Source organism: Xiphophorus couchianus, chromosome 22 (genome assembly GCF_001444195.1).
Source record: "Xiphophorus couchianus chromosome 22, X_couchianus-1.0, whole genome shotgun sequence".
NCBI classification, from domain to species: Eukaryota; Metazoa; Chordata; class Actinopteri; order Cyprinodontiformes; family Poeciliidae; genus Xiphophorus; species Xiphophorus couchianus.
Genome location: NC_040249.1, coordinates 24,419,746 through 24,432,770, shown reverse-complemented (window position 1 = coordinate 24,432,770; position 13,025 = coordinate 24,419,746). Strand labels below are relative to the sequence as shown.

The window sequence follows — 13,025 nt, the reverse complement described above, 5'->3', positions numbered from 1 at the left end:
TATCTGCAGAACATCTTAAGATACGGTTCAGTTTTCAATTGGATCTTTGTACGTTTAGTGCAACAGCAGAGTCTTTTAAAAAAATATGTTTTCTCACAGAGTCCAAGATTTTTGGTTGGAGGTTAAAATGTGGTTTTTACTCAATATCAAGGACATTCCTCTGTGTAAGAACCACATTTTTAGATTTTAGACGAATTATCTAAAGCAGGGGTGGGCAATCCTGGTCCTCGAGGGCCGGTGTCCTGCAACTCTTGCAAGTCTCCCTGGTCCAACACACTTGAATCCAGCAGCTGAATCACCTCCCAAGTGCAGTCAGGTTCTCCAGAGTCCTGCTAATGACCTCATTATTTGACTCAGGTGTGTTGAAGTGGAGATGCATCTAAAAGTTGCAGGAGTCCGGCCCTCGAGGCCTGGAGTTGCCCACCCCTGATCTAAAGCCATGAAACTTTGAATGGGTCAACAGAGTTCTTCTTATCTAAATTTCACAATCATCAGATGTTCATAGTGTTGCTTGATTTCAGTTAATAATCCTTTAGATTATTATTCAAAAGAAGACAAAGTTCATGTAGGAAACAAAGCAAACTTACAGTTTGTTCAAACGCTCCTAAGAGTTGAAGACGGACATCTGCACAACAGACTGTGATACATTGGACCTGCGTCCTGCTATGAGGGGAGCTTCATACCAGGACTGGACCGGGAGGAGGGTGGGGCAGCGAGAGGAGCGACAGTGGAGTTCCAGGAAGACTTAAGGCTCAAAGTCTCTTCAGTCTTTCCAGTTGCTTACTATGATCCTGTTAACGCTGTGGGTTTCTGTTTTGATCATGTCCTTGTTGTTCATTAACTGTCTTAAATTTTTCCATTTTAATTAATTCCTTTGTCTTTATTAGTTGTTGTCATTATTATTCTTTTCCTCCGATTTGTAACTTCTATTTAACCCAAGGAGCATCAAACCCAATGTTTTCCATGATTTTAATATTTTATATTAAACATAAGTAACAAATCTAATTAATATTGAAACTACAGGTAAACTTCATTTGGGCATAAGTTAATTCTAATTCTTTACATACCACATATTTAGTATATATATTTAAGAGAAAATAGAAACAATCTGATCTAAATGGGTTGTGAGTTGATAGATTTTATTGAGATTTCCTAATTAAAAGTCAGCAGGGGCCACAAAAACCCTATACATGATGCATGCAGTTAAAAGTAAAACCTCAGATTAACTGTATTCATGAAATCATTTTTTTAACAGTAAGAATGTGTGATAAAGATATTTTTTCATTTGATAGCTAATAATTGAGAGAACTGTGGTAAATATAGGAACAATACATAAATATTTTTACAGGACCAGTAGATGTAAAGAAAAAAGAATGTCTTTGTTTACTTCTAATTGATCAACATACATTGATCACGCATTGCTTGAGCTGTACATGCTGTTCACTGGCAGAAGAAAACTTTCTGGATACAACCAGAGTTCAGATGTACTTCATGAATTGTAACATTTTTAAAAAAGCAGCACACGTTTGGTGTGACTGACCACCAAACGTGTGTTATCAGAGATAAATGAAGATGAGTTTAATTTGTAAAAAATAAAAATCATTAATCCAATCATACCATGAGTACTATGCATATTGTATTTGGACTTGGATTTTTAATGAACATCCTAAAAATACTTTAGAGGTAAGAAAAAAATAACCTGGTCACTTCAGCATAAGGAGATACGCATTGTCTCCATAATCTTTTGTGATCATGAAAATAAATAATCAAATAAATGAATGAATTTGCTTTATTAATCCCAGAGGGAAATTCATATTTCAGTACAGCCCATCCAGTAAACAGGTGCCTGAGGCTGCAGATCCAACTGTTCCTGTTTACGATTGAATAACTTTGAAACTTTTGTGAAAAAAAAAATATATATATAAAAAACAAACAAACAAGCAATGTAACTTACTAGTTGTATTAATGCTTCAGAATGTACCATGTATCCATAGTCAGTCATGTAGGACATGTTTAATATCTTAAGAGATTTTGCAGAAACATCAAAATAAAGCATTACATTTTAAGCCACATTAAAAACTTATCCATCTGGACGCTGAACTATTCAGTATATCTTCAACTACCACCAGTGTTGCATTGTGTTTATTTATTGCAGTTAGCATTTAAGTTCATGCTCCACTCAAACACAACTATGCTGCTTGTAAAGCAAGAGCACTGCTGTTGAGTTGAAAATTGATAGATAAGAAGAAACCACAGAAGCAGAAAAACATTGGAGGCTGTTTTTGCATTTGTATCTAAGCAATGGGAACCTGATCCTCTGTACTGCCACAAATATATTTCCTCAAATAAAGTGGCAATGTATAAATGCATGCATTTTAATAAAATGTTAGTGTATGCATAAAATCTTTTCAATAAATACATAAACATCATGAATTTTAAAATATATGCATTTTGTTCAGGTTATCTCTGCTCAGTGTTTTATGTTGCATGTTGATCATTGACTCAACTTCCTGCCACACGTCTCACCACACTGATGCTCTGAAAGCATAGAGGCAAAAACCTTTTGGTGTGGAAAACTGTTTGAAACTGACTTTGACATGTATACTGTGTCCAGTGTGGACTGGTGCCGTTAATTACCTAATCAACTTTAGGTAAAAAAATAAAATAAGATAAATCAGCAAAACTCAAGATTTAGTGAGTGGAGAACAAAGCAGGAAGACGTCTGTGTGGAGGTAGGAACTTACTGCTTGGAAAATATAAGGTTGATCGTGTCAATTAATGATTAAAAACAACGTTAATGATTGTTTTTAAGTGATAATGTGTAAGTTATGAGACATTTTCTGCTGCCTGAAACCCAAAATGATAAATAAGAAAAAAATAAGTGATTTATTTGAACCCTTTTTAAGGAAACTTGAGTGTAAAATGTGTTTTTAACATTTTAAGCCAGTTAACACCGAATTTAAAAGCCAAAACTTCCACAATCCTACAGTGTTTGTGTTCTGGTTTTAATTTGTTTGTATTTTGAATATTTATTTCACCTTTTTGGTTCATTTCTTTACATGTAATTACTTTGTTCTCTCTTTGCATTCTTATTTTTAAATGTATTATTATAAATTTGAATACTTCCTCCACAGCTCCCATCATGTTGTCGGTCTCCTTCCCTAAGCCTGCCTGCTTGCCTTCACGCCCATCTATTAAATGATACTAAATATAAAATTGTTGCTACTGAAACAAATTATTCACAAGATACCACCTATCAGTATGAACAGAAACATCTGATTTAATAATCAATTATTGCATCACGAAGCACCAACTTCAATCAACAAGAACTTTTATTTTAACTATTTGTGTTGCTGAAGCATTTAATGTTTTTTATTTATCATTAATTGATTTGAGCTCAAAGAAGTTTTATTATTCATGTGAATTAAGAATCTGGAAGAGACAGAGTCTCCTGAAGACATTTGGAACTAGTGGAATATGAATTATGTTACACTCTTTTTTTATTGAAATTGTTTATATCAGATCTCATCCTAAAATTTGTTCCTTTTCAACTTATTTCATTTCCAGTTTCAGTTCACAAACAACATCTGAAGCTTATTTTTAAATATCTTGTTTTATGTCTGTGAAAAACATGTGTGACTTGTTTCTCATCCTTCCTGTTCATTTATCGTTGATGTATCATGTTCTGATCTCAGAAACCAACACAGGAGATGGATCATGCTGACGTTGTTTATCTGGTCATGTGGCTCAACATTCGGGTCTGCCTTCCTATCACAGTTCTGGTCATCGGGCTCTGCTGCACGGTACATATCCACATTCATATCGCCTTAAAATTAAGCTAACTTTTTTGTTTCTGTGTGCCTACACATCCTCTAAATTAACCTGTTTTAACAAAGAGTTCATTATTCCATGAACTCTAAAATGTTTCAAGGATTTTTGAAAGGGAAGCTGGCCCACAGCATCACAGATCTTCTTCTGTACTTTACAATGAGCATGAGGTGCTTTTCCAACATACTGACAAACAGTTTCCTTGACTAAGAAGTACTGATAAAATCATGCAGTCCAACAAATCCTGAAAGTTGTGTCCAGAGGACATGGGTCCGGTTATGAATCCTCATAATAGCAGACCAGAGGTTTTTTTTCACATTACTCCAAACCAAATGTTTGTTCCAGTAACTTGGTGACTCCAAGATAACAAAATTAAAATATGTTTTTCTGGAACATATTAATGATGTCCCAAAAAGTAAAATGTAGATTAATTTTAAAAAATTCCGAGTGGGATTTTTTAAAATTCATATTATGGGCTAACTAAAAATGTTTAGTAATTAAAAATTGGAGTTGTGTAAAGGTTTTACAGTGTTGGAATATTCTGCTGCAAGGCTTTTCGTACATCTCTACATGCGGTGCCATTAATTGTTGAGGATCTGTACGATATTTTTAATGATTTATTTTTGTAATATCAACTTGAATATATGATTGAGATGTAATGTTTATGAGACTGTTTATTCTTTGAAAAACTGGTCTCCTGCAGGTACGACTGGAAAACCTTCCTGTCATCAAGTACATGAACCTTCTGGTCTCCAATCTGATCCAGTTCGGCTCCATGATCATCTGGGTGGCACAAAAGGATGACAGAGAGATCCCCGTCTTGACTGTGGCTGTGTATTACTGCAGTGTGCTGGCCAGTCTGGGCTTCCGGCTCTGCATCACTCTGGAGAGGTATCAGTGGCTTCTCTGTGTTTTGAAGCAGGGACAGTTTCTGTGCAGTGATATAAATGTCTCTCTGTCTCCTGTTGCAGGTATTTTGTGATTGTCCCTCCAAAGCGGCAGTGCATCAGACAACCTATAAGTTCTGCATTGATTTGCTTTATGGTGTGGAGTGTTTGTTTTACAGCTGTACCGTTTCTGAGAGCCTATGAATATGTTTTACCCATTTTTGTTTTCGTAGTTTTTGCTCTGGCCACCCTCTCGGTCCCCGTCATGGTTTTCTGTCTCGCTCAGAGCATCAGATCGTTTCCTGCTGCCGCCTCTGTGTCCACAGAGGAGAAACGCAGAGTTGTGGGGGTTTTGGTTTTCTTTGTGGTCAGTTACACTGAGATGATCCTGTCCACAGACGTTTGGTCTGTTTTAGTCACCAGGTCGTTTTTATTCTATCTGTCTGACTTCAAAGTAATAGTTTATTCTTTTTTACTGAATCCTTTTGTGGACCTGGTTCTGTTTGTGTTCATGTGTAAAGGTCCCATTGATAAGCTGTTGGGACATCTGTGCTGCTGCAGCATGGAACAAACTGCAGATAGAGTAATTGAGGGGATTTACGAGGGGGAATGATGATGAACACATTTAGAGATTGACAGCATGTTAGGAGGCAGTATTTAAACAGATAGAAAACTAAAAAACTTAAAAGTCTTCTACAACATCATACAGTAGCCAGAAATCTTTTATTTTTATTTTTATCATTTAACGTTTAATTTCAGTTTGATGTCCTGTATGAACTTTCTTTTGAGTTCTACTTTTTAGCTTATCTGCCTATGCAGCAAATATAAGATGTGAAATTGTCCTGTAGCTACTTATGTAAATCTCCCTCTCCTAATATACCAGCAAATGCAACTGACTAAACAATAACTCAGTAAGCAGTACTTTCTACACGTGGCTCCAGGGATAAGATTTCTGTCAGAGTTGCTTCTGTTGGTTGTTTGTATTGTGATAAGGAACTAAATGCTCCAACATGGAAATATTGGATCAGAAAACAACCTTATGAAGTTAAATCAGATGAGTTCATCTATATGTTCTCCATGTGATTCTCATGATTCCTTTGATAAGTATTAAATGTGTTACAATCAGATGAACATTAATTTATTTCCTCCAGAAGAACAGAGACATGCTCTGTCACCATATTGCTAATCTGCCCCCTTTGCTCCAAATATAATAGCTTTTACATGTCATTCATGATGCTTTTAATGGTGTTATTGTAAAAAGTGAGTATGTCTGTAGAAAAAGTTGTTTTACTCAAACATGTACTTGTGTATAATTCATAAAGACATGTAATAGAGAGTTATGTATGTAACAGAGGCTTTGGATGCAGTTAGATCCTTACCCAGACATTTGATAGCATTTAACAAAAAGTGAAAAAAAAGCCTGGCAGCTAAGAGTGCCCTCTACTGGAAGAGATTTTTACAATTGCATGTTTTACATAACCTGATGCATCTGTGAACACATCTGAACAATTCTGTGTTTTGATGGAATAATTATTTAATAAAAATGTCTGATATTAGTTGCTGTTTTTCATTACTGAATTATACTCCCCTTTGTAAAAAGTTTTCTAATTTATTGCTAAGGCTTAATAAATTATCTTCCATTCTTCAACAGGAATAATAAGCCTTTCTTTAGTTCTATTAAGGGAATAAAATTTAACAAAGAAATATACAAACTTTTCAAGGTGGACACCCTGCACAGTAACGGCTTGTTTTTTCAGATTAAAGCATAAACAGAACTCTATTTATTTTAGGCATTTTGTGTCAACATAAGTTTAAGTTCCTCAGTTAAGAAACAGCTTTAAGTTGGAAGTTCACCTATTATTTTTATGTCAGTCAAGAAAATGTATAGTAACTTCAGTTGAGGTTTTGTGCTCTCTAAAACAGCTGAACCGGAACAGTAAAAGTAAAGGTGCATCATTAACTTCATGTTAAATGTTTTTGGATTCATGTTTTTGGACTAAAAGCTGTTACTGGTTTCTTGTCTTCATCTTTTACACTTTGATCATTAACTCAACTTCCTGCCACCCACCTCAGAAAACCTTAGTGTACCGATATAACTGCTGAAACCTAAAAAAACCAACAAATACAAATTTGTGATTACTTTAGTGTTTTGGTGGGTGAACCTTCAGCTTCACACTTGTTATTTATTTACTTTTTTTTTTCCATTTTTTTCTCCGAAGAGTTTTTGCGGCGCTAGTGGCTCGTATTTTTTCTACAGTAGGCAGACAGGAAGGAAGGTGAGGAGTGGGTGGAAGACATGCGGCAAAGGTCGTCGGGACCGGGAGTCAAACCCGCGACTTCCGCGTCGAGGACTAAGGCCTCCAAACCCCCCTGCGCCACCACAGCACGCCCCACACTTGTTATTTATAATTTAACTTGTACCATGTACATAGCTTACCACTTTAAATCTATTAACAGTTTCATTTGACAAGATTGTGCTTGCAGAAAGAAAACGGTCTACCGGCCAGAATTCTTTATTTGTTTCATAGAATTTAGCAAAACTTTGTACTTGACTATTGATAGTCATCCGTGCTGCAGGGGTTCTCCAGAAATCCACCACTAACTCCACCGTTTTCCGTTCCAGGTGGTTCTGATTGCACTAGTTGGCCAGCTAAACCTCCTGTCTCTATGCAGACGTGTCCTTGAACAGACCAATTACATTATGGATTGTACTTCCTTATAACAATTTTGTTTTGACCATTATCTAAACTTCCTGCATCACCCCCCCCTCCCCCCCCCCACACACACAAAATCTTAAATTTATGGAGATGTTACATCTGCCTCTAAACTTACAGTAGCTATTAAGAAATCCTCTTAATTGTCTATAAATTCATGTTAAAGCAGAAATACCTTTTGAATTTTTAATGTACAATTTATAAAAATAAAATAGTAAATTATTCTTTCTGCATATGTCAGACCCTCTCCAAGAAAACTTGTTGACGAAGTACTTGCATAAAGTTCTCCAGACTTTATTTAGTCTGGAGAACCTCAGAGTGTGACAAACTGCATTCAGTCATTCAGCCGTTGGCCCCCACATTCATATGGTGATGGTGGTGAGCTACATTGTAGCCATAGCTGCCCTGGGGCAGAAGTGGGGGTGTGATTCCTTCCCTCAGACCCCCACCGTCAGGCAAGGCTGGTGGTGGCAGGTGAAGTTGTGGGAACAAAAGCATGCAGGGTGTGGATTAATCAGTTCTTAGCATTAAATCGAAGATTTTGCTCGATTTTATTCGGCCCCCAATATGACACTATTCGGAGGTCCAGAGAGAAAATAAAATCACTATAACATATGCCAGTGAAGTCGCACCAAGACCATTTACTTTATTTCATTTCAGTTTAATAGTTAGTATTATGAACATTTATTTTACATTTAATTGTATTTTTTGCTTTGATAAAAATGTTTTTGGACCTTTTTCCCCTCTGAAGAAAATAATAAAGTATTTCTTTAATGTTCAGCCTTTTCAAAGAGGAACTTTTTAAGGCTGTAGAAACCTGATCTCAAACAGTCTTCATTTAAATCAACTGTCAGCCCGATTAGTCTCCAGAAAACACTGATCTGGATTTACACGGCCTAATTTTGCTTGAAATGAGCCTTGATGAACCCTGTTGCTTCGGCTGCTTCTTTGTTTTTGTTGTATGTCTGTAAAGTATTTTGCTTTTTTCCTGATTTCCTCTGTTGCACAACGTCGTGTCGCTTTGTGGGACGGGAAATGTTTGACTTGCTGATCTGTGGTTGCATGTATTTATAATATAGTACATTTCATTCTTCATGCAATCCTTTACTTATTTCTTTCAAAGTAATCAGTGTTTTCTTCTGTTTAGAGAGAAGAAGATAAAATATCCAATCACATATTAAATATGATTTACAATAATTTTTGTTAAAGCTGGTTTTATGTATTTTTGCATCACCAGAATGCAGCAGGTTGTACACTGATCAGTCAGACATGTTTGTTCATTATTGTAAATGTTAATGAATGTTTCCTGCAGGTGCAGCTGGATCTTGCTCCTCATACCTGTTACATCAACCTCCTTATCTCCGATGTAATTCACTCTTCTTACTGTAAAGGAACAAGCAAATCCAGATAATATTGGATATCATGTTGGTATCTTTACATTTAGTGGGATGTTGAGTCTTTTCTTCAGGATGATCATTGCTGTGGAGAGGTACACTTTCTATATCTATCATGACAAAGTGCAAAATGTTTTTTGTAGAATGATTCAGTTTTTCTCTCTCTTGTCTTTCAGGCATTTTTTCATCTGCAACCCACCACGTCACTCAAAGAAAACTAAACGTTATGTGATTTTATGTATTTTGACCTGGGTGTTGAGTGTTGTTCTTTATTATTTTTTCTTTATTTACATCTATGTCTTATTTATAATCATTCCCTTCATATCTTCCCCTCTATTCATCTTCTGTCTATCGAACTCTCAAATTGCTCCCTGCAGCCACATCATTACCTGCTGAGGAAAAACATAGAGCTGTGGGAAGTTTTGGACCTTTTTCCCCTCTGAAGAAAATAATAAAGTATTTCTTTAATGTTCAGCCTTTTCAAAGAAGAACTTTTTAAGGCTGTAGAAACCTGATCTCGAACAGTCTTCATTTAAATAAACTGTTTATTTCTGCTGCTGGTGACTTACTGCATCTTGATTCTCCCAATAACTTGTTAATTCATTAATCCAGATTTCTATTTATACTATATGAATTATAACAGATCCTTGATCCTCTTTCTCCTCAATCCTGTAATGGATCTGATTCTGTTTGTTTGTTGTTTATGTAAAGGCCCCATTGACACGATGCTGATGTGTTTGTTGCTGTGGGAAGGAAATCGTTGCATGAACCAGGAAGTAACAACAACATAAGTTTAATCGTAATACAGACATGAAAGTGGACGAGGAATAGAAAAATAAGAGAAAAAGACAGAAATTAGATTAAACAGGTGAAGAAATATATGCAAACCATGTTCAAACAAAATCATTCCATTGTATAAACCACTTTTTTATGCACCAAATTGATTTAATTTGTGGAGGAATTGCTTTACCTGATCAGCATTTCTAAGTATGAGTGACAATAACCGGGTACTTAAAACACTGAACACACTCCACTGGCTTTCCTTTAATGACAGATCAATGTGGTGAACAGAAGTTTGTTTGAAATCTACACCTGAATCATTGTGACAGTAGTAGTTTAACGAGTATTTGTCACATCATGCAATAAAATCCTCCAGTACCTGACCTGATGCACCGCAGGTGAACATGAGACATGAGGCCATTGGTGGGTTTGAAAATGAAGTTAAGAAATGTTAAGACTGTAAAAACAAAAATGTGTTTGCTGGTTTATTTTGTACAAAAATATTAAATGTAGCTGTTTCATAAAATATGCTGATCTGCATAAACCTATAAACTCTTGTTATGATATGTGCTTTATAATACCTTTCTCATTATTTCTTTTGCTCAGTGGTGTGAGAACGTTTTAGTAAGCCTGTGTTTTTGTTTTGTTTTTAGATCTTAGGCTTTTATTTAGCAGTTGTCAGACAGGGGAAAACATGCAGCAAAGGTCATGGGGTCGGGACTCGAACCTGTGTCAGCCGCTTCACCGCTTCGTTTTTCAATGACGTTCCTACATCCAGCCAGCAGGACTTTGACTTGGATTGTTTTTAAATCAAAAATTGTATGTATAATAGCTGCTACAAACAAAGGTGATAAATGTATTGAAATAGTTTACTGAAATAAAATTTTAAATGGGATGATGCAAGTTCACATGATGCCTAGTTACTGTATTACCTGCAGTAAGTACAGCTGGAACCAGATGTTTACATACACAGAATGAAAAGACAAACATTATTTTCTCACCAGCTAAATTAGAATTACCAGGATTATTTCCATTTGTGGTACATTTAATTTTTTGGTCTTTGTCATTCAATGGAAGGTGAAGAAGGTGAAATTGTTGTGAGAGATTTCTACAAACTCTAAAAAACTCCTAAAAGCCTAAACTAAGGAGACCAGTAGAAGCATCAGTACTTTCACATCTGTGTGTGTGTGTGTGTGTGTGTGTGTGTGTGGCGCTGCGATAGTTACATGAAGTTTGTGCCACTCATTTCACCACACTGATACACAAACAGAACACACTTTTTTAAGAATATATGTTTGATTGATAGCGTGATATATTTGAAGCATGACTGCTAAAAATGGGAGGGGTGTGTGTGTGTGTGGGTGTGTGTGTGTGTGTGTCTGTGGTTCAACTGTGGTTGAGAACATCGCAACATGAAATGATTAATTTCTGCAACTGAAATGTTGAGTTTGAAGATATTCTGAGACGCACAGTCGTGAGTAAACTTTCTCCAAAATCTAAATATTTGTTGAAAAAATGTCTAATTCAGTCAGTTTATTATTTCTTAAGTCAGTTTATCTTAAAATCAGATATTTCAAAATGTATGCCCTGTAATCCATTTCTGAAGTACAACACTGACTAAAGGACAACTAGATGATGAAATAAATAATATTAAATAACATTTACATGCCCCTGTTTGACACAGACGATCCTTCCAGGAAGAGTGTTTTGTAATGGAAATTCTAATTTCTATCTAACAGGATATTCTCAAAAGTGAATAATTATCACCTTAGAACCCAAGAAATGGACCCATCTACGTATCTCAATGTGATTATTTCTATCGACGTCCGTGTCTGTCTTCCCTTCACTTTCCTGCTCATCACTTTGTGCTGTGTCGTACGTAAAAACATTTTTTTTCTGGTCCAAAGTATTAGTTAAATCAGACACATTATTGACTTTAATATATAACATATTTAAAAGAGTGTTTCTGTCTTTTGTCATTGTGTTTTCAGGTGCGATTGGATGGTTTTCCTGTCTCCTACTACTTAAACCTTCTCTTTTCTAATCTAATTCAGCTCATCATTCTGATTGGGCTTCCTCCAAAATTACCTTTTTATTGGAGATATCTTCCTTCGGTCATCATCTATGCCTGCTGTACTTTGGCCAGTATTTGCTTCAGGACGATGATTGCTCTGGAGAGGTACAAATACATATCTTCTGATAGCAAAATGATACTTTAACTCTTTATACTGTCCAAGTTACATGGTTATTTTTACATTTACAATATTTTTCTTTCTTTTGTTGCAGGTGTTTTTCCATCTCCTGCTCGTCATCAAGCTGCATCACGCAGACTAAAGGTTTTGTGATAGTCAGTGTTTTGGTTTGGGTGTTTTGTTTGGTGTTTGTCCCTCTTTTTATTTCACTGAGAGAGGGATCATCCTACCTCATGTTTGCCCTCCTGCCTGCCCCTGTGTTACTTATCTGCTTAGTTGTAAGCCTCAAATATATATGTGGCAACATGTCAGTGCCAGCTGAAGAAAAACGCAGAACTGTAGGAATTTTAGTTGTGTTGCTCATTCATTACACTGTGTCAGTCTTCCCAATAGTTATTTCATTTTTTGTTTTCCATCATTTTCAGCCATACTTAGACGGATTTGAAATACCAGATATTTATTTGACCTTGTTTCTCCTCGGTTATTTCTTCGACCTGCTGTTGTTTGTGGTGATGTGTAAAGGACTCATTGAGAAGCTGCTGATATGTTTCTGCTGCTGCAGGAGGGAAAACGTTGAGCGAACTGACGGCAGCAGATCGTCAGTTTGACTGTAGCAAAAGCAGGTCAGAAATACAGAAAAAATGCAGTGTAGCTTGTATTAGAAGCAAAAATTTTAGATTGCAGACATGCTTTTTTGTTTTAACCAAAACAACTGCATAAAGTGATATAGCAGCTGTATAGCTATTTACCTGATTAGCGTCTGAATGTGTGTGTAAATGTTTAAAAACTGAATGTAGTGTGAACTTGATGCAGTGCTATACCAGTGCAGTCCATTTACCGTTTTCAGTTTTTTATGTTCTGTTTTACATTTTACATAGATCCATTTTTCTTCAAATAAAATGTTTGTACTGGTTTTTATGCATATTTTACATACAAAATTATATACTCAGAATGTACGTTTATTAATTTAGTTTTTTATATTTTCAAGTAAATACAGAAAAAAAGGTACTTTTGAATGTATTCTTTGTTCCCTCTTAGTAATGATTAAAGGACTAACTACATACCTGGTACTATTGTTATTATTTCTTCATAATATTATTGCATAAATATAATTTGTCAAACTGTACAAAATATTTCTGCCTAAAATTATCTAATCACCAAGTAAAAGTAAATGCCTGTCAGCAGATTATGTAGCTTATCAACCTGAAGGTTGATGTACATTTTCTTAAA

General features: G+C 35.7%; 1 protein-coding gene and 1 long non-coding RNA gene across 2 annotated transcripts; both read left to right on the top strand.

Annotated features, from left to right (window-relative positions):
- Window positions 1-2,559: 2,559 nt before the first annotated feature.
- Window positions 2,560-5,636, top strand: LOC114138061 (uncharacterized). Its single transcript, XM_028007087.1, has 4 exons — window positions 2,560-2,732; window positions 3,696-3,803; window positions 4,532-4,719; window positions 4,800-5,636. The coding sequence occupies exons 2-4, from the start codon at window positions 3,711-3,713 to the stop codon at window positions 5,326-5,328; spliced, it is 810 nt and encodes a 269-aa protein (XP_027862888.1). The 5' UTR covers window positions 2,560-2,732; window positions 3,696-3,710; the 3' UTR covers window positions 5,329-5,636.
- A 5,373-nt stretch (window positions 5,637-11,009) lies between these two features.
- LOC114138307 (uncharacterized) lies at window positions 11,010-12,744 on the top strand. Its single transcript, XR_003594186.1, has 4 exons — window positions 11,010-11,077; window positions 11,343-11,478; window positions 11,595-11,782; window positions 11,890-12,744. It is a non-coding gene; the product is annotated as an uncharacterized LOC114138307 (long non-coding RNA).
- The last annotated feature ends 281 nt before the right edge of the window (window positions 12,745-13,025 follow it).